General features: G+C 42.0%; 1 protein-coding gene across 1 annotated transcript; it reads right to left on the reverse strand.

Moving 5' to 3' along the window:
- Positions 1 to 9,639: 9,639 nt before the first annotated feature.
- Positions 9,640 to 27,030, reverse strand: LOC132835799 (surfeit locus protein 4-like). The gene is made up of 6 exons (XM_060854868.1): positions 26,683 to 27,030; positions 23,084 to 23,270; positions 16,073 to 16,149; positions 14,943 to 14,986; positions 12,936 to 13,122; positions 9,640 to 10,566 (listed from the first exon to the last, which is right to left on the reverse strand). Exons 1-6 carry the CDS (start codon positions 26,731 to 26,733, stop codon positions 10,300 to 10,302), a joined length of 813 nt encoding a protein of 270 aa, XP_060710851.1. The 5' UTR covers positions 26,734 to 27,030; the 3' UTR covers positions 9,640 to 10,299.
- Between the last annotated feature and the right edge of the window lie 868 nt (positions 27,031 to 27,898).

The following is a 27,898-nucleotide window of genomic DNA, read 5'->3' on the forward strand; positions in this document are numbered from 1 at the left end:
GCTTCAGTGACCTACAAACGCAATGCTGAGAACTAGATTCAGCAGTTAGTACTAGCCCGGCTGTGCTGACAGTGATAATGATTTCTCATTTTACAGAAAATTTCAGGCCATTTCCAAAAGCATTAGACTCAGCAGTGTTGAAAACTCACAGGACATACCCTACATATGTATCAGTATGAGGTTCCCCCTCCATTACCAGTACAATGGCATCAGCAAGTTCTGTGTTCGGAATAGGACATGATTCTCTGCTTTTCCAATTTTCACATCCTTGTACTTGCTAGTAGCAGATTATAGTAAATATGTGAGAAATTCAGTTAATTCTCCAATTAGTCTAGCGAACTGAAACTAATTGTAATTTCCTGACTTCTATATGTGTGTGGTCAGGTCAGAAGAAAACAGAAAATCACTCTTCTAATCCATATGAATGTGTAGTAAACCACATGGCATACATCATAACAAGAAAATTCACCCACAATTTGTAAACTTTAATCAGTTCAGAATGTTTTAGATATGAGTTTAACACTGACACACAATCTGTCAAATTTATTAATTTTAGGTTGTAGGTTCGCTTCCTGAGCTGGTGGATTTATTCTCAGATGTTTCGTCACCATGCTGAGTAACATCATCAGTAAGCCTTCGGTGATACATTGGTGTTCTGTCCTGTTTGCTATTTACCTCCTCGGTTCATTGAGGGAGGTGATATCATTTCTGGTTCTATTTCTGAGAGGTTGGTAAATAGGCCTCAGGAGGACCAGTTCCAACACAGAACACACCAGATGGCCTCCTTCTTTAGAGACCGCAATTTCCCTTCCCACGTGGTTAAAGATGCCCTCCAACGCATCTCATCCACATCCCGCACCTCTGCTCTCGGACCCCACCCCTCCAACCGTAACAAGGACAGAATGCCCCTGGTGCTCACCTTCCACCCTACCAACCTTCGCATAAACCAAATCATCCGCCGACATTTCCGCCACCTCCAAAAAGACCCCACCACCAGGGATATATTTCCCACCCCACCCCTTTCCGCCTTCCGCAAAAGACCGTTCCCTCCGTGACTACCTGGTCAGGTCCATGCCCCCTACAACGCACCCTGCCACCGCATGAATTACAAAACCTGTGCCCACACCTCCTCCCTCACCTCCATCCAAGGCCCTAAAGGTGCCTTCCACATCCATCAAGGTTTTACCTGCGCATCCACTAATATAATTTATTGCATCCGTTGCTCCTGATGCAGTCTCCTCTACATTGGGGAGACTGGACACCTCCTAACAGGGCGCTTTAGGGAACATCTCCGGGACACCCGCACCAATCAACCACACCGCCCTGTGGCCCAACATTTCAATTCCCCCTCCCACTTTGCCAAGGACATGGAGGTCCTGGGCCTCCTTCACCGCTGCTCCCTCACTACCAGACGCCTGGTGGAAGAACGCCTCATCTTCCGCCTCGGAACACTTCAACCCCAGGGCATCAATGTGGACTTCAAGTTTCATTTCCCCTTTCCCCACCTCACCCTAGTTCCAAACTTCCAGGTCAGCACTGTCCCTATGACTTGCCCTACCTGCCTATCTTCTTTTCCACCTATCCACTCCACCCTCCATCACTTCATCCCCTCCCCCACTCACCTATTGTACTCTTTGCTACTTTCTCCCCCCTCCCACCCTCCTCTCGCTTATCTCTCCACATTTCAGGCTCTCTGCCTTTATTCCTGATGAAGGGCTTTTGCCTGAAACGTCGATTTTACTGCTTCTCGGATGCTGCCTGAACTGCTGTGCTCTTCCAGCACCACTGATCCAGAATCTGGTTTCCAGCATCTGCAGTCATTGTTTTTACCATGTCGTCTGGTGACTAGTTGGTGCTTATGTGTCCTGGTGACTAACTTCCTGCCCGTTTGTCCAAAGCACTATTTGTTGTAGTCCTTGCAGGGTATTTTGTATGACATTTATTCTGCTCGTTGTTGGTATAGGGTCCTTTAAATTCATCAGGGGTTTTTCAGTGTGGTGGTAGGTTTAGGGGCTGGAGTAGTCAATTGCCACCTCTGCGATGTCTTTGATATACTGTAGGGTGGAGAGAGTCTCTGGGCATGTTGTGTCTTCCTGTTTACTCAACCAGATACTCAACTGCAGCAGCAACCACCCATAAACGGAGCTGCATCAGGACATTATTTAAACAAGTAACAGTAAACTAAGGAACTAAGAGAAGGCAAGGCAAAAATACCTATACAACGTATTCAGGAACAAAGGGTACCCGATAAGTGCAGTCTGCTGCTTCCTGCACAACAGATCTAAACAGGATGACCCAACACACCCAGAGACTCTAGCCAGCCGACCAGATATCAAAGACATCTCAGAGATGACAACCAGACTACTCCAGCCCCTAGACATCATGGTAGCCCACAAACCTACCGTCACACTGAAACAGCTCCTGATGAATTTAAAGTACCAACAACGAGCAGAACAAACGTCATACACAAAATACCCTGCAAGGACGGCAACAAACATTACACTGGACAAATCGCAGGAAGCTAGCTGAGCACCAACCAACCACCAAAAGACATGACGAACTATCACTGGCATCCACATGCACAGACGAAGGGGGACACCAGTTCGACTGGGACAATACATCCATTCTGGGACAGGCTAAACAAAGACTTTTTTTAGATTACTTACAATGTGGAAACAGGCCCTTCGGCCCAACAAGTCCACACCGACCTGCTGAAGCGTAACCCACCCCTACATTTACCCCTTTACCTAACACTACGGGCAATTTAGCATGGCTAATTCACCTCGCCTGCACATTTTTGGATTGTGGGAGGAAACCAGACCACCCGGAGGAAACCCACGCAGACATGGACAGAATATGCAAACTCCTCACAGAGAGTCACCTGAGGCGGGAATTGAATCCAGGTCTCTGGCGCTGTGAGGTAGCAGTGCCACCATGCCTGTGATCTTAAAATTGTAGCTAGGCTATTCAAGATAATGCAGAATACACTTCTTCATACAAAGGGCATGTGTGGGAATTCCTAGATGCCTGGCAATCAAACTGGAATTTTCCTGGTCCTCAGATGCTACCTGACCTGATGTGCTTTTAAAGCACCATTTTAGAATCTTTGACTCTGATCTCCAGCATCTGCAGTCCTCACTTTCGCCTAATCAAACCGGAACTCCATTAACCAAGATATAGATTTGGACCCCATTTATCAACCTCTCAGAAACAGAAACAGAAATTATATCACCTACCACAACAAACCGAGACAGATTAATTGCAAGTGGGACAGAACTCCAGTACTTCACCGGAGGCTCACTGATAATGTTACTTAGCATGGTGACGAAATGTCTGAGAACAAATCCACCAGCTCAGCGAGCAAACTTACAACCTGAGCTACAAATCTCCTCCAAAATCTCAAACACCTGTGGGTGCAATACGCTCAAATTAGCCTGAAGATAGGAAACCAACACCATATGACTGAGTGCCACATGGCAACAACTGTACTTCCTACAAATACAAACCATCTTTCAACACCCCACAAGCCAGGAAAACAGAACGGTCACAGAATGCTACAAAAAAAAATGATTAGATTAGATTAGATTACTTACAGTGTGGAAACAGGCCCTTCGGCCCAACAAGTCCACACCGACCCGCCGAAGCGCAACCCACCCATACCCCTACATTATCCCTTACCCCTTACCACTATGGGCAATTTAGAATGGCCAATTCACCTAACCCGCACATCTTTGGACTGTGGGAGGAAACCGGAGCACCCGGAGGAAACCCACGCAGACACGGGGAGAACGTGCAAACTCCACACAGTCAGTCGCCTGAGTCGGGAATTGAACCCGGGTCTCCAGGCGCTGTGAGGCAGCAGTGCTAACCACTGTGCCACCGTGCCGCCCGGATGTGATGCCCACAAATACAAATGAGAAATTTTGCGCCAAAAAACTCTGTACACTAATGCGACTGACCATGAATGGATAAGTATGCTAGAACAAGCCATTAACATTAAACAACAGCAGAGAGGAGAAAGTGAGGACTCCAGATGCTGGAGATCAGAGCTTAAAAATGTGTTGCTGGAAAAGCGCAGCAGGTCAGGTAGCATCAAAGGAGCAGGAGAATCAATGTTTCGGGCATAAGCCCTTTTTCAGGAAGAACAGCAGACCAAGACAAAGCAAAGACCAGCCCTACAAGAAAAACTGGACAAGCTCTCTCACAGTAATGACATGGACAAATCAGAGACTTGGATAAAGAACCTCAAACACATAAAAATCCATCCTAGTACAAGGGATGAACTTCAACCACAGGTATACGGATAAAAAGGTCTTCCTAGCAGCACTGATATCCTCCCTGAAAGACAACAGACTTACAGAAGAAACCCAGCGGGCCATCAGATGGGATCCAAACTGATGTGTTTGTTGATAGTTTTCCGGTTGGAATGCCATGCTTCTAGGAATTCTCATGCGTGTTTCTGTTTGGTTTATCCTCGGGTGGATGTGTTGTCCCAGGCAAAGTGGCGTCCTTCCTAGTCTGTAAGTATACTAGTGATAGTGGGTCATGTCTTTTCGTGGCTAGTTGATGGTCGCGTATCCTGGTGGCTAGTTTTCTGCCTGTTTGTCCAATGTCGTGTTTGTTAAAGTTCTTGCATGGTATTTTGTAAATGACATTAGTTTTGTTTGTCTGTGTAGGGTCTTTTAAATTCATGAGCTGCTGTTTTAGTGTGTTGGTGGGTAGATGGATGGCGGGGTTAGATGGGGTTGTTGGGGCAGGAAGGGGTGGGAGTGGAATGGGGGAGCTAGGTGGGGCTAGATGGGGATGAGGTTGGAGATGGTTGGGGGGAATTGGACAGGAGTGGGTTTGTACAGGGTTGAGGGGGCCGGATGGGGGTCTGGGTGGGGGTGGGAGGGGGATTCAGATTTTTTTTTGGAGGGGGCAGTCAGGGGGTGCGGGGTTGGAAGGGGTCGGACAGAGACTGGGGGTGGTCAGGGTTGGGGGGTTGTCAGACGGAGGGGTAGGGTCGGACAGTGTTGGCGGGGCTGGGCGGGGTCAGGGTTGCGGGGGGGGGGGTGGTGGAGACTCATGCGTGGTGTGCTGCTGCCTAGTCTCCTGAACAGGGAGTGGACTTAGCAAGTGCTCGCTGTGTCAATCCCATTAAACTGACTGGGGAGCAGGGGTAGGCTTCAGCAATGCTGCAAGTCCCTTACACACACGTGTGTCTGCTCAGAAACACAGAGAGACAGAGAGATGGAGCAAGGCAGGCAGAGCAAGGACAAAGGAAACTTTAGAAACTTGGAACCCCAGAGCAGAGGCATTGAATCAATTAACTGAATAATCAATTGTCTGAACGAAATAATGCCCACCCATCTCGTTCAGACAATCAAAATTCCTCTGTACACTGGATAGGTGGTTTTCTTCTGCTCTTCTGAGTTCCTTGGTGCTGGTGTGTGTGGCAGCTCATTGAAATAATGTTCTAATGCAGATTTGTTTGTGGATTTTGGGATGATTGCTTCTGTAGTTCAGTATTTGGTCCGTATGTGTTGTTTTCCTGTAGACGCTAGTTTGAAGATGCCCACTGACTGTTCATTCTACTGTGACATCTAGGAATGGCAGTTTGTTGTGGTTTTCCTTCTCTTTTGTGAATTTTATGCCAGTAAGGGTATTAGTGATGATCTTGAAAATTTCCTCTAATTTGTTTCTTTTAGTGATGACAAAGGTGTCAGCTACATAGCGAACCCACAGTTAGGGTTGGATGGTTGGCAGAGCTGTTTGTTTGCATCTCTGCTAAGAACCCTGATATCGGAGATCCCATGGGTATTCCATTGGTTTGTCTGTAGGTTTTGTTATTGAAAGTGAAATGGGTGGTATGACATAGGGCCATCATCTTGAAGATGTTGTCCTTGCTGATGAAGTTGGTGGTATTTGGTATGTGTGTGTTCATTGGGTCTTCTAATAGTGTAGTCAGTATTACTTGATGGATGTGGACCAGCTGTTGCATCAAAGGAGACCATTATTTCATCCTCTCCTATCTTGTTATCTTTGAGGGTGTTCAGGAATTCTTGGGTGGAGTGAATTGAGTGGCGTGAGTCTTCTACTAAGTGTTTAGTCTTTGGTGTAGTTCCTTGGCTAATCTGTACATTGGTGTTCCAGATAGAGAGACTGTAGGTCTGAGGAGGGCCCCTGGTTTGTGAATGTTGGGTAATCTGTAGTGGCGTGGTGTGTTGGAGCTGTCTGGTTTCATTTTCTGTAAGTCTGTCTTGTTTAATTCTCCAGATTTCTGAAGTTTTTGAGTAAGGCTGTGATTCAGTTCTCTAGTTGTGGAGGTCGGTTGTATCACTACCTGTTGGTAAGTGTTGGTATCTGCAAGCAGTGTGTTCGCTTTCTCAATGTAGTCTGTTTGGTTGAAAATGACTTTAACTGGGACAACACATCCATCCTAGGACAAGCCAAACAGAGACATTCATGAGAATTCCTAGAAACATGGCATTCCAATTGGAATTCGATCAACAAACATATCGATTTGGATCCCATCTACACTCCCTGAGAAAGAGAGGAAACATCACCACAGGAAATGACATCACCAACCCAAGGAAACTGAAACACACAAATAGACAGTGGGACATAGTACCAGTGCTTCACCAGAGGCTCACTGGTGATGTTACCTAGTATGGTGGTGAAATATCTGAAAACAAACCTTCCAGCGCAGCAAGTAAACTTACATCCAGAACCTCAACCTGAGCTACAAATCTTCTCACAACTCGCTAACTGTAACTTATGTGTTAGTCAAGTTAAGTACAGCAAAGACACAGAAATTGTATTCAAATCAATAACCAGGTTATGTTTTGGATAGGCAAGAGATAAATGTTAGGTGAAAGATGCTGAAGACTAGAATTGAGACTATGGTGCTGGAAAAGCACAGCAGGTCAGGCAGAATTCGAGAAGCAGGAGAATCGACATTCCAGGCAAAATCCCTTCATCAGAAATGAAGCTATGAGCCAAGGGGGTGGTGGGATAAATGGGAGAGGGCTGGCGGAGGGGGAAGGTAGCTGAAAGTACGCTAGGTAGCTGGAGGTGGGGGTAATGGTGATGTGTGGCAAGGAAGATGGACAGGTAGGACAGGTCATGAGGGTGGTGCTGAGTTGGAAGCTTGAAACTGGAAAAAAGGTGGGGTGGGGTGGGGGGGGGGAAAGAGGGTAAATGTGGAAACTGGTGAAATCCACCTGGATGCCCTGGGGTTGGAGGGTCCCAAGGCAGAAAATGAGGCGTTCTTCCTCGAGGCATCGGGTGGTTAGTGAGGAATGCCCAGGACCTACACGTCCTGGGAGGAGGAGTTGAAGTGTTCGGCCAAAGAGTGACAGGGTTGGTTGATGCAGGTGTCCCGGAGATGTTCTTTAAATCGTTCTGCGAGTAGGTGCCTATGGCTAGCCCTTTCGTTTGGAGGAAGTGGGAGGATTCAAAGTAGAAATTATTGAAGATGAAGACTAGTGTGTGTGTCAGTGGAAGGGTACTGATGGGAACGTCGGGAGGAGAAGAAACAGGGCTTGGAGGCCCTCATCATGGTGGATAGAGATGTATAAGGACTGGATGTCCACGGTGAAGATGCGTTGGGGGCCAGGGAAACAAAAGTCTTGGAGGAGGTGGAAGGCGTGAGTGGTGTCCTAAACATATGTGGGGAGGTCCTGGATCGGGGGGGTGGGGGTGGGGGAAACAGTATTGAGGCAGGTATGTGGAGGGGAGTTCGGTGGGCCAGGAGCAGGCCGAGACAATGGGGTCTGCCGGGGTAATCAGGCTTGTGGATCTTGTGTAGGAGGTAGAACCGGGCTGTGCGGGGTTAGCCAGAACATCAGGAAAATACCCTGATCTTCACTAAATAAATGTAAGGTCCAACAGAATATACAGACAGTAATATCTCTCATGAAAGTCTTGGAGAGGGCCTTTATTCCACAATCTTGACCCACAGCCAAATGTGCTTGTAACAGAGCTGACACTTCCGGAGCTTTCATGTCAAAATAATATACATGTACACATAAATACATTTTGCCTCTTCCAACTAGGTATGCCTGCACTATCAAGTCTACTGGTGGCTGTTGTTTAGTGAACTCCTGGAATACCAATAATTGGCCTTAGCAATAACTGCATTTCAAACGTTTCACTGTGAATCTCTGGAATTGTTCAGTGAAGCAGTTGAGGCTACTTCATTGAATGGTTTTAAGACAAAAATAGATCATTCTTTTACTGTTCACAAAATGTAAGGGTTATGGTGAGCAGGCAACTTAGTGGAGCACAGTCCTCGAAAAGATCAGCCATAATTCTATGGAATAGCACAGCAGGGTTAACAGGCCAGAAGGCCTATTCCTTATGTTGATTGGGAGCAAGACAGATGTGGAACCTCAAAATTTCATGCATCAATTTAATTTGATGAGTGAGGAGGACAAGAGAGCACCTTATTTTCTTGACTGCTCTCCTTTTCTTCAAGCACATAGATCACAAAACACAGACGTTTAATGGAAATTAAATTAAAACCTTCTACATAGATTCAATAATGTCAACTCCCTTTGTAACTCATTATGTATTGATAAAGAACGGTGGCTTCAGTTAGTCTGATATAATATACAACAAACAGTAATTTTTGAATGTATTTAATGAGTCTTCAGCAGAACTGCAAATACAACCACAATGTCAAGACGTTTAAAAATCATCATTGGCTGCACTTACCGCCACAGATTTAAGACATTTTTGTACTAAACACAAATTTATTTATAAAATGGTTGTGTGTCTGTAACAGATTATATTTTGGCAATTTGTGTATCTGAGGTATCAGTGAAAAAGTTACTGCAGGGTTGAAAGTGACTTTAAAAAGTAACCTGTCGAATTTTTGGAAGGTTGGAACTTTGATTTTACACGTGATCTGGAGCCTTCTTTCATTCCCTCCAAGATCTTGAACCAATTCAACTCCAATATGAAGGCCAATATGACAAGCCCAATGGTTACCAGAGAAGATCTGGCTTTTTCTAAACCATCCTCACAGTCAATGGAGTGTAGCCTCTTTAAAAGAAAAGTGGGCCACACGTGAATTTTTCCCCAAATTGGTTAATTACGTTTATATTAACACAGAAAGGGGGAAATTCAGACTAGCTTTAGGAACAGGGAAACTACTCAACCTGTTTCATCTGGGGAGGGGTCCAAACAGGGGGGAATTACCCTTAAAATTCTAATCAGGCTATTCAAGAGCAATTGCTGTGTAACAGTTTGGGGTAATTCCTGGCAAAAATAAAATCTACAACTTTGGCTTCAAAAATGTTACTAATAAAAAAAATGACACTAAACACATGGACAACTGAGGCCCGCAATTGTTAAAGAACTAATAACAACAAGTGAAACATTGTCAACAATTTGAGCATTTAAAGGTCTAGGATTATATCTGTCAAAAGATTATATATTACAAACTGTACTAACTTTAATTGAGCTCTTGATTGCTTGTTGAGCCGGACAGTGTATAAGTATTGGGTGTACCTTTGTTTCAGTCATGCAGATGCTGCTTTGCCTAAGACAAGTTATTTTAAAATAATGATTAAAAAGTGTTTTTTCAAATAGTTGTTTCAGGTTAGGTGAGGAATGGGACACAGGTATAGTTTCAAAGTTGCTGCCTGTACAGGAACAATTAAGCTCGAAACTCAACCCATTAAAATATTGCTGTGCAAGGCACTTCAGTTTGTAGCAAGGCAGTTGTAGCATGACACCTGAAGGATTACAAACTCTGAAAGCTCCACTCATCACACCATTTCAAAGTGAGTTTGACCAATTTTTCAAAGGTATTTTGTTTTATTCATGATACAAGTTGGAATGGTCCAAGGTTAAGGAATGTTTAATAGCCACATGCTATTACACATCTGAATCAAAATATGGCACACTCAACATTCATTTCACCATCAAACCTCAGAATATTCCAACCTCCTGTTATGTAAGCCTGCACACAGAAATTCGTTAAATAGATTGTCTGAAACATCAAAGCCCAGAAAACAGAAGAAACATTCCCCATCTTTGAAGCAGTACCGAAGGTGCTGTAAAGAAATACTGTACCTGAAATAACTGCATGGTAAATTTTGGCACCAATTTTAACATCACCTAATATTAAATACTTGGAGGAAAAGCAACAGTAAGACTGATGTGTGTCGTTTTTAATTTATGCATCACATGAAGGAGATTCGATAGTAAAATAATTCAGATTCAGACAGAAAGAACTGATACTGTAGTAAAAATAATTAAAAAATTACACAAATATATATATATATATTTCTCTTCAGAAGAAACTCTTTACCACTTCTTCTTATGTTCATCCATCGAGACTCCACCAGGTCCCAATGCTACTACTAACAGAAGGCCACCAATCACAGACATGGTTTGGAAAAAGTCATACTTTAGGAAGTCATGCATGGGCTTGTAAACCGGGATTCTCCAAAATGGATTCTGAATCAGATTCAATGCAAAGAGCCAAATGACCAGTGTAAGAGCAGCTAACTTAGTCTTGAAACCAATCGCCACAAGGATTATCAAAGTAGTGCCAACAATGTCTTGAAGAATCTATGAAACAAAAGTTTTAACATGTATTTAGGAATTATATTATTTGATTTTTTAAAAAAAGTATTCTACTCTCCACTCAGGTCTCACAAAGTTATCAACTCACTGCAGTAACTTCCATGGATGCCAGCATCCTTTCTAAACTTTAAGTTAATACACACACACACACACAACTCAAAAGCAAGTGTTAGGAACACTGCATCAGGAGACCATTCAGTCCCTCAACTCCATATCACTATTCAAATAGATCATGACTGATTCCATTGTTTAAGTATCTGTAACTTGGTTCCTTCACGAAGTCTCTTGTCTAATACTGCTGTCTAACAAAAACTATTAATCAATCTCAGTTTTAACACATTTAACTAATCCTCACCTACAAAAAAGCTGTCCTAGCTAAGAGGAGGTCAAGATTTCTATTGCCCTTTGTATGAAGAAGTGTGTTCTGCCATTAAAATTGTAGCTAGGCTATTCAAGATAAGATCACAGGCACAGTGGTTATCACTGCTGCCTCACAGCGCCAGAAACCCGGGTTCAATTCCCGCCTCAGGCGACTCTCTCTGTGTGGAGTTTGCACATTCTCCCTGTGTCTGCGTGGGTTTCCTCCAGGTGCTCCGGTTTCCTCCCACAGTCCAAAAAATGTGCAGATTAGGTGAATTGGCCATGCTAAGTGCCCGTAGTGAAGGGGTAAATGTAGGGGAATGGGTCTGGGTGGGTTGCTCTTCAGAGGGTCGGTGTGGACTTGTTGGGCCTAAGGGCCCATTTACACACTGTAAGTAATCTAATCTAATCAGTCCCTGTATTGCGAATGAGTTCTGTTCTCATGTCAGTTCACAAGTCTGAATGCAATGCAAGTTTTGTAGGTTAGATCTTTACAATCAGCCCTTGTACCAAATTGCATTTGCCAGCTGGATGTTTGTAAATCAGGGAGCCCCTACACTGCTTGGTTTGGATCCCCAGAAGAAACAGCACATATAATTACTATCAACTTGTTAAATTCATCTTCAATTCTGTCACCTTGTAATATTCTTTACACAAGTGAATACAGACCTAGTTTAAGCAAACTGCCATCAACTTAACCCTTTTCGCTCCTGGTTAAACTACATGGCATTGAAGGACAATATATTATTCCAAATCCACAAGGGTTTCAAGGCTTATGATACTGGCAGCAAGGATGTGGAATGGAGACAACAATCAGATCAACCATTAAGGGATCAACATGGCCTTTGCGTGCTACTATTACTTAAAGATTTATGATGAGCAGTGCTCAGAAGTAAACACAATATTCTGAATAAAATCTAACTGAACTTTTAACATAACTATCATAACACTCCAATGGATTGTTTCACTGTGAAAGACTGATATCCAAGCTGGATCCTGTTCTTGTCTTGTATCACCGTCTCTGCAGTTGCTAATGTTCACTGGATAAACCAAAGGACAGAGACAAGGGTCACAAGCTAATATTTTAGGTCATGAGCACTGAGGCAGTAATGGATGGTTTGGAGCTCCATTCAAGTGACAGCAGCCATGCTCTAACAGGTCTATGTTCTCACAGGCACCCCCCCACCCCACCACCATGCTCTCTCAGACTCTACCCACCTTGGCTCTCTCAATCCTCACTGATGAAGTGCCACAATTTTCAAGCCTTGAACTGGGGAAAACATTTGTGAAGCACTGCCCCCTGCCTTCAATCGTGATTGTGTACTCTAATCCAATCCCTAACCCGAAAATAGTGTATAGCAGAGTACACTGCTGATAGGAGATAAAAAAGGCAAGCTAAGGGACAGGCAGAGACAAAAATAGCACAGTTAGATGACGTTCCTCTCAGGCCTTGGGCCAGGGTTTAAATCCACTTAAAACAAACAGCATGAAAGGCACTGAAGGCTGCAAGTTAACTGAGCCAACATTGTTGCATCATTGTACAAGTACACAATCCTTTATCCGAAACCCTCAGGGCCAGCTGGTTTCGGATTTCGGAATTTTTCGAATTTTGGAATAAAGTGACAGTTTCATAGTGATATTAAAAATAAATTACAGAATAGCAGATGCACCTGTGAGTACTATGAGCACCGAGATAGAATTGATGCTTGCCAGTGCTGGGCTACGCTAACACGTCACATCTGAGTGACGTGGGTCAAGTGGGTATGGAGTTGGGTTAGCTGTTTATGGAGAAAAAAAACTTCACGATAAAAACTTTGGATTTCAAAGCTTTTCGCATTTTGGATAAAGGACTGTCTATCTGTACAACGAGGGAGGACTGACCACAACACAGAACAAACTTCTGGATCAAAATTATCCTCGCACTGCAAGGTCACATACTGAACTAATGTATCAGATGGCATTTAAAGTAGACGATTTTCTTTCTAATGACTCACCATAAGTGCATTCATGGAGAAATGCAACAAAGTCATGAACATTAGGACAAGCAGAACGCGGCCTCCCAACTGCATGTACTGCCGTGGGGAATTTGTGTCCATGGTAGGGACACCTGCGAACATGGTTTTCCCTTCGGATCGAGACTCAGCCAGTAGTAGCAGCAAGCCACCACCCAATGCAAGGTTCCTAAACAAGTAGGAGATCAAAAGGGAGTCCAGGTCATTTAACATTATGGATAAAATTTGGAAATCAAAATACAATCGGTTCTGGTATAATGTGATAGTTCAGTTCCCCAGTGACACCATGTTGGCATGTGATAGCAGCACCATTTAAACTAACTGGACCAGAATTGCATTATAGCCAATACAGGTAAGGAAAGTTCGCATTCTACAAATAATGGTCTAAATTTTTCAATCGCATTATAGTCAATTTGTGTTGAAGAAACACACATTACAGCAGAACTGACTGTACTCTACTCTGCCAGAATTAATTAACCTTTGGGCAATGAAAGTTGGGATAACACATACAAAACGTTGGCTCTCTCTAATTAGAATTAACATGTACTCACATGAGTACAGTGAAAGGTTTACAAGTCACCTCTTACAGCAACATCTTACGTACAATGGTCCTAAGATACAGATTCTTAAGTACAAATTCTTAGAAAAAAAATTAGAAAAATAAAGAAATAAGTAGTCCAGTATTACAGACCTTGGGACTACCTTAGTTCCAAAAGTACAAAATCATAGGAATAAATCAGAAAAATAAAGAAATAATAAGTTTAGAATAACAGTCCTTCCAACCCAGTCCAAACCGGTGCCTCAACTCCAGACCTGGCTGGGCTTTGCCTGGAGTTTGCATTGGCCCTCACCTCCTGGTTCTCAAGGCCAGGAATCCTTGGCTGAGGCTCACTTAACAACATATCGTTTTAATGTTGTTTTATTTTTAAGGCTTGCTATCTCTAATAACGTAGCCAGTGCACGATATTCCTGCCACCACCACCACCACCACCACCACCACCACACTAGCCCCCCCCCGCCCCCAATTCCCTGGAGTTACCTCCTCTGACTTTGTTTCTTCCCCGCCCCTCCATTCCTCTGGTTTTTCCTACCCAACCTCCTGCCTGGCCTCTCCTCCCACTTTAGGCATTCTCCTTTCCATTCTGAACTTAGACTCTGGCTCCACCAAGTAGCACAGATTGGTCGGTGCAGGGATGCTGCATTTCCTTACATTTACACATCTGGCACTAGGTAGAGTCCAATCTAAAAATGCAGCTAAGTTTCTTTACTTTAGGAGAAAGTAAGGACTGCAGATGGTGGAAATCAGAGTTGAAACGTATGGCACTGGAAAAGTACAGCAGGTCAGGCAGCATCTGAGGAGCAGGAGAATCAATGTTTCAGGCATAAGCCCGTCATCAGTTATACTGCACAGACCAAAACAGGCCCTTCTTAAAGATATACTTTAAAATACTGTATTTACAGAGGGATATAGTATACTGTATTTCTTTTATGGTGGAGAATTTTGTTTTACTTCATCTAGAAATGCAGTGCTGTACATATGTGGCACAGTATTTCAATTTGCTGTGTTTTTCCCCTGGGCACAAATGTCCAAAGAGATCCAGCTTTGACATTAACATCGATTTCTTTGTGAACTTTTGATTCACCTGAAGTAGTTTCAGTTATGATTTTCAATTATGCAATCACAACTCGGAGGACTTTCTGTATATGTACTGTAAACAGGACAAACTAGAATAAATTCAAAGATATCTAATCAAAATTTCTTTTTTCACAAATTCTCTCGAAAGAAAGGAGAGATTTAAAAGGATTTTTATGTTTACACATTCTTGTTCACACATAAAAGTCACTCCAACCCATGCTTACAGTTTTGAGCAAAGTGTGAATGAACTATGTTAAAGCCTCCAAGCTAAATTTTTCACTTCAGCAGCACAAGAAATTCTTTTCACTCCTGTATGTTAATTTTCAGTACAGCAATAACTCTGATTCACATACCTCATAAGGAATTTAAGGTCCCAGAGAATACTGTATGCAACAGTCTGAAAAGAAAAATCATAACAAACAAGTCATTATTTTCCTGAAACCACAACAGTCTAGGTGACTGAATTGGATTATGACAGCACAGGAAGTAGCCCTCGGACTCATGAGACTGTGAGAGTGCCTTTAACCCATTCTCCCTTCCTTTTCTGAAAAACATATACCTTCTCTCATCAATTATTATTCAGTTCTCTTTTAGAAGACTGGAGATTGTGCTTTCAACACCATTTCTGGCAGGGTTCTGGTTTTATGTTTTAATAATTTGTCAAATATTGTAAAAATTCTCTCTTACACTCCCACACTGTTCTTTCAATAATCTTAAATTTATATACGCCAGTTGGTGGTTAACCAAACAGAAATAAAAAACCCATTCCTCTGATTCATCCTGACTTCAGAGTGTGGAACAGAGGTTATTCTCACAGTATGCTGCTCAGCTCAGTTATACTGCTTTGGAGTAAATGCATTTTAAGCTAAGTATCAGCATTTGAAAGTTACCATGGTTCCAGCCTTTATTTAGGTTTTGGGTATTTGTCAATATCTTGTCATTGCTTTGGAGATGGGAAAAGCAGCATCAACTATACACCAAGCAAGAAGAAACTCAGCAGGGAGGTAAGAATTAAAAACGGTGGACAAGTAACAGAGTGCTACAGCCTGTTTGGTGAATGGAAAGGGTGTGCAGTATTGAGAGGTGGAATAGAGAGCTATTGACCCAAATTGCATTCACTGCACCCTCCCCAGAGGGCAGCAATGCACTACTACAGACAGCACACATAAAGAAAGTCAATGCAAGCAGATTAAATGTGAGGATTCAAGTTATTTCAAGGTGGATATGATAGGGGTGGTAACAGAAGATTAATAAAGGCCTCGGAGTACAACTACTATCTTGTCTATAGGAATGAATCATGAGTTAATACCACAGCACCCATGTATCGAGTTACTAATTGCAGACTATTCACAGCGAGATAGATCCAGCACAAACATTAGCCCTCCCAGCAGGGAAGAAAGGACAGGGATGATGGAAAATTGCAAATTGGCGTTTATACAATCCAGGAGTAAAAGAGCAGTTTCTTTGTATGCCTGGAACTTACCTGCATAGCAATGAGTACAAATAAACCACAGCAAGCATAAGGCACAAACTTCCGACTCAGCACCAGGATGCAACCACCTGTAAACAAAAAGACTGATGTTTAAAAGAAAGTCAGTGTTAAAATTATCCAAAAGCGGACACTTTCAGGATAATTTTCAACTTGCACTAAACACTAAAAGATATTGTAAATGTTAAGAAAAGGATAATACTTGATTTTGAAGCTCCAATTCTTTTAACCACACGGTATTTCTGTAGAACATAGATCAGTACAATACAGACCCTTTGGCTCTCGATGTTGTCCCAACGTTTCATCCTGCTCTCCGCTCAAACTAACCTATATACCCTTCATTGTACCATCTTCCATGTGCCTACCCAAGAGTTGCTTAAATGTTCCTTGTGTATCTGACTCTCCAACCATTGCCGGTAGTGCATTCCATGCATCCACTACTCTGTGTAAGGAACCTACCTCTGACATCTCCCTTAAACCTTCCTCCAATCACCTTAAAATTATGCCCCTTCGTGATAGACATTTACACAATGGGGAAAAGTCTCTGGCCATCCACTCTATCTATACCTCTAATCATCTTGTACATCTCTATCAAGACACCTCTTATCCTTCTTTGCTACAATGCGAAAAGCTTTAGCTCCCTCAATCTTTCTTCATAAGACATGCCCTCCAGTCCAGGCAGCATCGTGGTAAATCTCCTCTATACTCTCTCTAAAGCTTCCAGAGGTGACCAGACCTGAACACAATATTCCAAATGTGTTCTAACCAGGGCTCTTTCCAGCTGCAGCATAACCTTGTAGTTCTTAAACTCAATCACCCTGCAAATGAAAGGCAACACACCATACGCCTGCATGATAACCCTATCAACCTGGGTGGCAACTTTGAGGGATCGATAGACATGGACCCCAAGATCCCACCTTCCTCAACACTGCCAAGAATCCTCCCTTTAACCCTGTATTCTGCATTCAAATTCGACCTTCGAAAGTGAATCACTTCACACTTTTTCAGGTTGAATTCCATATGCCACTTATCAGGCCAGTTCTGCATCCTGTCAATGTCCTGTTGCAACCTACAACAGCCCTCCACACTATCCACCACTCCACCAACCTTTGTGTCATTGGCAAACATACTAACTTGTAATGGTAGTTAGTATGGCCCACTGTGGCCCACTTATCTCCATAAACTATCTCTGTAAAGACAAAATGGAGAGAACACACCAAAAAGTACATAATTAATTATTGCCAATCTTAAATCACTCAACACTCAGCTTCCATTATGAACTAGACATATCTAGTTTGCAATCTGTGATTGCAAACTGCTTATGAGAATTGGCCGGGGTTACAACAGAGGCTACTGTGCTTTCACATGACCATTTCCTTAGAGTTGCTGCAATTTAAACTCAGGTAACTATATTTTATCAGAACACTCCCATAGCAAACTCCATCCTCTGCCTGTCAGATGCTTGACTGATACCGTAGCACTAATTTCACACTTACATCTATATGTGCAGATTGATTTGATTTCAGATCTCTCTCATTTCGTCTTGTAGGCACAGAACATAGACCACAGTCTGACTTGCAGGTTCAGCAAACACAGAACAGCACAGAGTAGTGATTGCTAAGTACGAGTGCTAAATAAACTGCAGACATCAGTAGAGTGGTATGCTCACACAAACATGGGATTGTGCAATGTTCCTTTCATGGATGTATCTTCTCTCTTAAGACTAAGCTGACATACCCACTGATCTATTTGTGTTCATTCAATCAAAAAGGTGAAACCCAAGTTACCTTGAATTTCCTTACAAACCTGTTTAACACTCCTCAGACAGCACTGCTGATGTGTCAAATTTCTCAGCATCATGTCTTTGGGCTAAAGCTAAAAAAACTGACAAAATTTAAAATCCTGGACATGACTGGACTTTACTGCCCACATGCACAGCCACAGTGCATGAAAGCAAACAGATATGCAGGAAATTATATCAGAATTCCCCTTCATGGTAATTATCACAATCTCTTCTGGCTCACCAGCTTGAACATGCTTGGCAACAGGAGATCAACCTGTGGCAGATTTCTGAGCTAGTCAAGTGTTTCAGATAACTGCAAGCGATTGACCAAGCTACCTGGTTTATTAAAAGAACGTGGAATGTGGACCTGTTATTGGAGCTAGCTCTCTTGATATTCTGCTCCAAATCTAGGGTGGCACGGTGGCTCAGTGGTTAGCACTGCTGCCTCACAGCACAAGGGACCCTGGTTCAGTTCCCGACTCAGATGACTGTCTGTCTGTGTGGAGTTTGCACATTCTCCCTGTGTCTGCATCGGTTTCCTCCGGATGCTCCAGGTTTCTCCCTCAACCCAAACACGTGCAGGTTAGGATGAACTGGCCATACTAAATAGCCCATAGTGTTAGGTGCATTAGTCACAGGAAAATGGGTCTGGATTACTCTTTAGAGGATCGGTGTGGACTTGTTGGGCCCAATGGCCTGTTTCCACACAATCTCTCAAAAACATCTCCCTGTCAACCCATCTTCAATGGGGAATGGTGATCCCAGCTGGACAAACAGCAGGAAGCTAACGAATACTCCATGCAAATGAACTGCTTTAGCTAGTTCAAAATTATAGGTGACATCTCACTTTGAGTGTTGTCAATTTGCACCCAGCTTTCTAACATTAGTGCAGTGTGCTCTCTTGGGGAGATGTGCACCATACAGAGCAAACAGGAACTCCTCTTGAATAGTGTTATTTAAATGTGATGCATTCTACAGGTGAACCACTAGGATGACTGAAAAAAACCTTAAATTCTTGTAGAAAATGGATATTTTGTTGCACATCTGGAAAACCCTTCACTGACACCTGCATGGTTAACTGGAATCTCACAATACAATAAAATGACCATTTTGAATGAGGTGGTTCTTAAAAGTGTACATAATACAGCAAATTAAAGATTTGTCATCCAAGTTCTCTCTCTCTTGATCTTCAGATTTCTCAACCATCAGAAATATAAAGAAAGCTATTTCTAGAGGGCTCTAGATGTTGATCACTCATTCTCTATTTCTCATTATGACAAATACTTCACCTTCTGCCTAACATTCAAGGTATGATGAAAACTGGCAAGTTCTAGCAAATGACACGTTTGAAGTTCCATCCCTTTCTGGTCACATGAACAAAAGAATTAAACATTTTCATGAAAAAAAAACTTTTGTTGCTAACTTATGTCTGTTGTGTCAATCTAAATACTGTGGTATCTATGAAATTAATGCTGTCTGTGTGTGTTGTGGTTTAAAGTTTAACAGATTTAACAATAATTGAGAATGTTGACAATTTCTAATTCTTCTTGAGAGAGAGTCCAATAGCCTTGTATGTCAACACAAATACAGAGATCTTTTGTTAGCTCAAAACTTAAATATTAAAGAGTTGGGAACAGAAGTATGCCACGGTACCTAAAGTATGTTCTGCCATTTAATAATGACATGGTTAATCCAAGTACCAGCACAATTTCAACTCCAGCTTCCTCCCTATAACCTTGGTTACGAAGAAGCTATCCACCACGGCCTTAAAAATATTCAACAATTCTGCTTTCACCCTCTTTCAAGGAACAGAATTCCAAAGAGCCTTCAACAAAACTGTGAAAGAAAAAGAAAATGCCTCATCTCTCAAGTGGTGATGCCACATTTTCAAATGGTAACCCCCTAGTTCTGAATTCTCTCATGGAATTCTCTCAAGACAAGAATAATATCCTTTCCACATTATGCTCTGTTAAGACCCTCAAGATCTTGTATGTTTTAATCAAGTCACCTCTTAAAGTCCAGTAGATACAAACCTAACCTGTCCAAACTTCTACATAAGAAAACTTACTTGCTCTATGCATTAGTCTGAAACCTTCTCTGAACCACTTTCAATGCATTAATTTCCTTTCTTAAAAATGGTGATTAATGCTGTACACAATATTCCAGATACGGTCTCATCAATGCCCTGTATACCTGAAGCATAGCTTCCATACTTTTGTACTCAAATCCCCTTGCAATAAATTAAAACATTGTGCTAGCTTTCCTATTTACTGGTTATACCTGCAAACTGTTTTGCTACTCATGCATGAGGATACTCAGGTTCTTCTGCACCTCAGATATCTGTAATATCTCACCATTTGAATAATATGTTTCATTTTCATTCTTCCTGCCAAATTTACAATAACACATTTTCTGCTTCCCTCCTGTTTTGTTTTGAATAAAAGAGTTAATGTGCTATTTTCCAATTATGGAACCTTCCCCAAATCTTTGGAATTTTGGAAAAGAAGAATTAATACTGCCAGGATCTAACAAGGCACTTCTTTTAAGACCCGAGGATGGAGTCTTAGGAACCAGGGACTTTTCAGTCTGCAGACCCAACTGTCTTTTTTTAAACAATACATAATTACAGAAGCTTATGTTACTTTGCAGATGCGTCAGTTAATAAAAGGAGCATGGGAGAATGAAAAGGTAGTCCCTGAAGTAAAAGGGGAAACCTAAAATAAATTTTAAAATGCCCTCCAAACCATTTCCCCACAATCACTTTGATTGATGTTCCTTTGACAAACAGTTATTCTTTCCATCATTTAGCCTGACTTATCTTTTCCTGAGTCAATTCCTTCTGATATTTTTGTTTAATGCATATTATTATCCTATTTGCCAAACTTTCAGACATTTCATGTTAGGAAAACATTTGAATCTTATGATGTTACTCATCCAAATATTTCATTCTCTTCTCTCCCATTACAAGATATTTTTCTCCTGGAACACACTTCTACCTAACAGCTGCCCATTTCTAGACATTTCCCTATCAGATTATGAACAAGAGTCAACATTTCCATAACAAATGAAGATATTTCTTAGGTAAATTCACCATTTGATGTCCAGTGATGAGTCATGCAGACCTGTGTTTACTGATCCTGTTCAGACACTGCAATGAGCTATATATGGCTTCACTAGAAACTGCTTAAGTTGAAGATGAGCAAGAGATACCTCCTGCTCACAAAATTAAATTGAAACCAAAGAAAGCTTTCCTGTAAAGCTTATAAGATTCTATTAAAGGTATTGCTGAGATCTTTGTTCTAGAGAAAAATGCATATCAGAAAACTGTAACACAGCTCACCAAGCCTATTCAAATACAGAACAAAAACAAACAGTTGTTCACCTTAAATTGAAGAAATATTTTTTCTTATTCAATTATGGAATGAGACCTGTACTTCTGGGGTTAAGTTTGGAGGAGAGATTTTACAAATTAGACCTGTTTTCTCTAGAACTTAGAAGGCTAAAGGGTGACCTGATTAAGGTTTTAAGATATTAACAGGAAAAGACAGGTTATATGCAGATAAACTATTTCCACTGATTGGGGATTCTAGAATCAGGGTATAGTCTGATAATTAGGCCTAGACCATTCAGAAGAGATGATAGGGACATAGTTAGGGTGAATGGTCAACGTTTTTCCCCCAGGGTAGGGGAGTCCAAAACTAGAGGGCATAGCTGAGAGGGGAAAGATTTAAAAGGGACCTAATGAGCAACTTTTTCCATGCAGAGGGTGGTGAGTGTATGGAATGAGCTGCCAGAGGAAGTGGTGGAGGCTGGTACAATTACAACATTTAAAAGGCATTTGGATAGATATATGAATAGGAAGGGTTTAGAGGGATATGAGTTAAATGCTGGCAAATGGGACAAGATTAACTTAGATTATAAGGTCGGCATGGACGAGTTGGACCAAAAGGTCTGTTTCCATGCTGTACAGCTCTATGAGGAAGCAAACAAAGGGTGATAAATGTTTGGTAGTGGATGTTTGATCAGTTGTTAATTTTAAATCTGAGATAGATACATTTTTGTTGGGCAAAGATATTAAGGGATATGGCCAAAGGCAGGCACATGAGTTAGGCCGTAGATCAGCCATGATCTCATTGAATGGTGGAACACATTCAAGGGGCTGATTGGCCTACACCAGGTCCTATGGGGATGTAATTGGCCAGGCCAGTATTTATTGCCTATTCCCAAATGCCTTTCAGAAGATGATGAGCTATCTTCTTGAAATTCCATTTGGTGTAGGCAGACCTATCGTGCTGTTAGGGAGGGGGCAGCAGGAGATTGTCCCAGTTACATAGTGATATACTTCCGAGTCAGGACAGTGAATGGCTGAAGGGGAATTTGCGGGTGGTGGTATTTCTATGTATCTGAACAATTTCTTACTGGAAGACAAGGAGCTGTTGAGGATCAAAGCCATCTTCAGGAATATAAATTACTAAAAGCTAGTGCACAAGTACAAAAGGGCATTGAAGGTTGTTTGTCAGGGTGGACTATAAAATAGAGGAAGTTACACCTCAGTCATACAGCAAAATTGGCCTGTCTTTAGTTTTGGCTCCTACACCAAGTAGTAAACAAATTAGTGTTAGGGTGTGTATAGTGCAGATTCACCAGCATACCAAGCATAATAGGGTTGAATTATAGCAAAGATTGTGCAAGTATACCTTGCACTGCCTTGAATTTAGAAGGTTGATGAGTGATCTAATTGAAGTGGTTGAAATGATGTTGGATTCAATATATCTATTTTGTCCAGTGAGTAGATACATATCTAGGCAGCACAATCTTAAAAATAGAGTTTGGCTATTTAAGTGTGCAATCAGAGAAACACCTTTTCACACAAAGGATAATAGAATGCTGAACTTGCATCCTCAAAAGATGTCGATGTTAATTGAATGGAAATTGTCACACTGCTATCAATGATGTTGATTAAAGGCAGGAAAGTGGAATGGAGTGACAGATCCACTGTTATTTAATATAATGACTAAATGAGTAGTAAAGGTCGAAAGACCTACTCCTATCTGCAATACCCAGCACTGCAATGTATTACGATGTTACACAAAGCCTCTTAAGAAATGCTTAATGCCTGAAGATTTTCAGAGGCAGTGTTAGGACACCAAAGCCACCACTTCCTTTTGCTGAATGAAACTACACAAATTTTATGAAACTCAATATACTATCCAATCACTCACCTAGCTGCCCGACCATATTTAGCAAAACAAACACGGTGGCAAGGAAGTTTCCACAGTGCCAGGCCATGTTGATGTAGTCACACTGTTCATTCCATTGGAACCACATGCGAATCCCATCTTCCAAGAATGTACTAATCAGACACAAGTGTGCAACATGAGGCAGGAAACGCTTGGTCACACGTAAAAACTGAAAAACAAATAGAAATTATGCCATTCTAAAGTCAAAATGAGCACGTAAATGACAAATGTCAATGTGTTGTGACTGGCTCTTTCCTGCTTTTCTGGATTATTTTATTTCAACTGTATTAATACTGCTTATTCGGATTAATCTCTGATTGAGAGACAGAAAATGTTGCACACTACCTTTGATGAAGTGACTATAAAGTTCAGAGCTAAAAAGGTGATAATCATACAGAGTTAGAGTGGAATTATTCAGGTTTCATGGACCAGAGTTTAAGACACAGAGAAGCCCCACAGATTACAGATTCACATTTCAGTCTTAAACGTAATAACAAAGGAATGTAGAACAGAAACATTGTGGTTTTCCGCAGTAAGGAAATAAATATATTTTCTTTTGTCAACAGTAATAAGGTTACATCTCATCCAGGGCTTTGTCTTACACAAAGATTCTGTACACAATTGGAGGCAAGGAATTTGGAAGCTGAACTGAATATTTTTACACGTCAATTAATCAAAATTCTAAATGCTCTTGTCAAGAGTCACTGTATTAAAAATAATGCATGCTTGCCCTTGTTTAAAAGTACATCCGTTGAATCAACTAATCCACTGGAAATTGGTACAAATTGTACCTATAAAATAGAACTCTCACTATATGTCCATGCCAAAAATCAATGTTTTAACTAAGTTTTACATCGATAGTATCACTGTTTCAACATATTGTACAAAATGTACTATTTAGCTTTTAAATCAGATGACCATTTACTAACATTCATCAAACCATTTAACTTTTACCATTTAACTTTAATTTGCAAACTACTTATCCACTTTTCTGCTGAACAAGGTTAGGAATCAAATTTCTGGTATGAACTGTTCTCTACTGCTTTGCTGATGACCTTATGTGTAAACAGTGTCAATTGGTGATAATTTCTTTCAGGAAGTTTTGAGACGATTTGTAGCTCAAGTTGAGGTTCTGGATTTGGTTTGCTTGCTGAGCTGTTTCATCATCATACTAGGTAACATCATCAGTGAGACTCTGGTGGTATGGCCCACTTTTTATTGTGTGTATAGGTTTCCTTGGGTTGGTGATGTCATTTCCTGTTCTTTTTCTCAGGGGTGGTAAATGGGATCCAAGTCAATGTGTTTGTTGATCGAGGAATGCTTCTAGGAATTCTAGTGCGTGTCTCTGTTTGGCTTGCCCTAGGATGGATGTATTGTCCCAGTCGAAGTGGTGTCCTTCCTCATCTGTACCCAAGGATCCTAGTGAGAGAGGTTCATGTCTTTTTGTGGCTAGTTCTCTGCTTTGTCCAATGTAGCGTTTGTTACAGTTCTTGCAAGATATTTTGTAAATTACATTAGTTTTCTTTGTTGTCTGTAAAGGGACAAACATCTTGGAAATGACCGCCAGCCTACTCAGACATCATGGTAGCCCACTAACACACCAAAGCAGCAGTTAATGAACCTGAAAGAACCTATACAGACAACAAGTACTGTATCTGTTGCTCTTAATGTGGTTTCCCCTACGTTGAGGAGATAGGAGGCCAACTCATGGAATGTTTCAGGGAACATCTCTGTGACACATGCACCAAAGAACCCCACTGCCTTGTGGCCGACAACTTGATCCATCATTAACATGCCCTATAATTTAACCAACAATTGGCAGTGTTGGGCAGAAGTGAAGGGTGATTTAACCCAGGGAAATTGAGCCAACAATCATCACAGCTCAATCCTACTCTTACTTGGATCCAATAGTTACAACAGCAGTTGTATTGATTTAATTTATTTCTTCCTTGCCTCTCAACTCAAATCAACTCTGGTATTCATCCCTAAATATTTCACAATTTGCAATTTCATCAAATGATCTCCCCTTCACTAGGAAGGCGAAAGTAGGGATATTCAACAATGACTGCCGAATGTTCAGCACCATTCATTACTCCTCAGATACTGGAGCAGTACGTATTCAAATGTAACAAACTCCAAGCTGGAGCTGACAAGTGAAGAGTAATATTCATGCCACACAAATGCCAGGCAATGACCACCTCCAGTAAGAGTTGCCCATTGATGTTCAATAATGTTACCATCATTGAATTCCCCCAATATCCTGGAGGTTACCATTGACCAGAAATTCAATTGGATTCACCACACAAATACAATGGCTACAAGAACAGGTCAGAGCCTAGGAACACTGCAGTGATTTACTTACCACCTGACTTCCCAAAGCCTATCCATCATCCATATGGCCCAATCAGGAGTTGATGGGAAAATACTCCGCACTTGCCTGGATGAATGCCGTCCCAATAACGCTTGACACCATCCAGCTCAAAGTTGCACACTTAATTGGAACTATGTCCACAAAAACCTACTCCCTCCACTACTGACACTCAATACACACGACTGTTAGTATCTACAAGATGCATGGCAAAAATTCACCAAAAATCATTTGACAGCACTTTTTAAACCCATGATCACTTCCATCTAGAAGGACAAGTGCAGCAGATACACAGGAATACAGCCCCTGCAAGTTCCCCTCAAAGCCATTCATCATCCTGACTTGGAAGTATATTGCCTTTTCTTCAATGTCACTAGATAAAAATCTTGGAATTCCTACCCTAATATCATCATGGGCCAACTTACAGCATATGGACAGCAACAGTTAAAGGAGGCAGCTCACCACCACCTTCTCAAGGGGCAACTAGATATGGGCAGAAAACACTGGTCAGCCAGCGATGTCCATATCCCAATAGTGAATAAAAAGAATTGCATAATCTAGAGTTATATCATATACTGCATTCACCTAATAAATCAAAGAACTTAATCTACCCAAAACAACATATGGGAAAACTGATCTATACTTGGCAAATGTGGCTTTAGTGCCCTATAAATAAATACAGAATAAAGTTTGCCCAAAACTGCAAGATGGCACACAATCTGTTTCAATCCACGTCAATGTCACAAACCACTGAATCACTTGTTTTTGTGACTAAACAGAACGGTTTTCACTCTCCCTTAGAGTAAGGGTTTATGAAACAATCATACACAAGAAATTTGCTGAATTTAACTTTAAAAAATGTAAGCAATTTGAAAGATTTCGGTGAAGTTGAGTACACCGATTCATGTGTTAACACACTCTTTTAAAACATGAACAAGATGTTGTGCATTATGCAGGGTTTTTAACTTTATGAATTAAGACTTTTGGTCCTGTTTGATCTAGCATTAACTTTTTTTTATATAATAAGCAGTGCTTCATTGTAGTGTTTTAGGTGAGGGATCCCAGCTCGGCACAGAGTCTGTTGAGGGGTCAACCCTAGTGCCGAGGCTGCTGCCCTCCTACACTAGGCCCGAGGATCCCCCCTACTCCTTTAGTAACACGATCCCCGGGCGGAGGGGGGGGGTGTGGGGGTGTGTACGCGCGGGCGGCTAACCTGGTCAGCGAGGTCCTCGGCGGTCCCCATCACATCGGTCTGCACCGACATCTCGCTCGCTGTGTCTACTCCGGGCGCGGGCCGGGAAAGGGGGGGTGGGGGGGCAAGAAAAGGGGATGGGCGAAGGCGAGACCGCGCCGCGTGCCCGATTGCCACGTCTCAGCGCGCCAGGCAGCGGGTACGAGCCCGGTCGGCGGCACGTACAGCCGGGGGGGGGGGGGTGGGTAATGGGGAGCTGAAGCGGACGTGAAAGAGCGTGAGGAAACGGACAATAAATATAGAGGGGAAACGCGGACGCGAAAGGAGCAGTCTCTCTCGGGCGGGGAAAGCGGACGCGAAAGTGATGGGGAGGGCAGCAGAGGAAGGGAAGCGGACGCGATAGGAAGAGAGTGGGTCGGGACTGCGCAAGATCTCAGGGACCATTGGGAAAGCAACACGTACGTGGGAACTGCAAGTTTACACACACACAGTCAACACAAGGACTGGCCTGGGGGTTGCATTAGTTTTGCAATGCGAATTCGCAGAGATGGATTGGGCAGCCTTACGAAGAGTTCAGAGGGCATGAGCAATGGTTCACGCTTAAAGAACGTGTGCATGAAATAGAATTACTAATTCCTGTCTGGCGCAAATATAAAAGAGGAACCGTGACTTTCAAAAGTTAAATTAGACAAGGCATTAGATCCAAAGTGGAAACGATAAAATTGCCAGAAAAAAAGTCAGCAAACCTGAGGACTGGAATAGTTTAGAAATTCAGTAAGGAGGACAAGAGGGGAAATACGAGAGTAAAAATGCAGTGAAGATAGAAATTGATCATTAAAAACTTAGAAAATATGTGAAGACAAAAAGAGTACAAGACAAATGTAGGTCAGTTACAACCAGAGGCTGAGGAATTTAGAATGGGGAACAAAGAAATGGAAGAAGAATTGAACATGCTACTTTGGTCCTGTCTTCACAAAAGAGGGCGTACATAACTCCTCTTGAAATGTTGCAAAACCAGGACTCCAGTGAGAGGGAGGAATTGAAGGAAACCATATTAATAAGAAAATGGTGCTGAGGAAATTAATGAGGTTAAAATTTGACAAGTCATCATGGCCTGATGATTCGGATGCATTGGTGGCCACCTTCCAAAATTCTAGAGACATCTGGAGTAGGGTGTCTTTCTACACAAGTCAATGGAAGTAGACTGGCAGGTGAATCAACAATTTGACAGGCAAAT

This window comes from Hemiscyllium ocellatum, chromosome 45 (genome assembly GCF_020745735.1).
Source record: "Hemiscyllium ocellatum isolate sHemOce1 chromosome 45, sHemOce1.pat.X.cur, whole genome shotgun sequence".
In the NCBI taxonomy this organism is placed as follows: Eukaryota; Metazoa; Chordata; class Chondrichthyes; order Orectolobiformes; family Hemiscylliidae; genus Hemiscyllium; species Hemiscyllium ocellatum.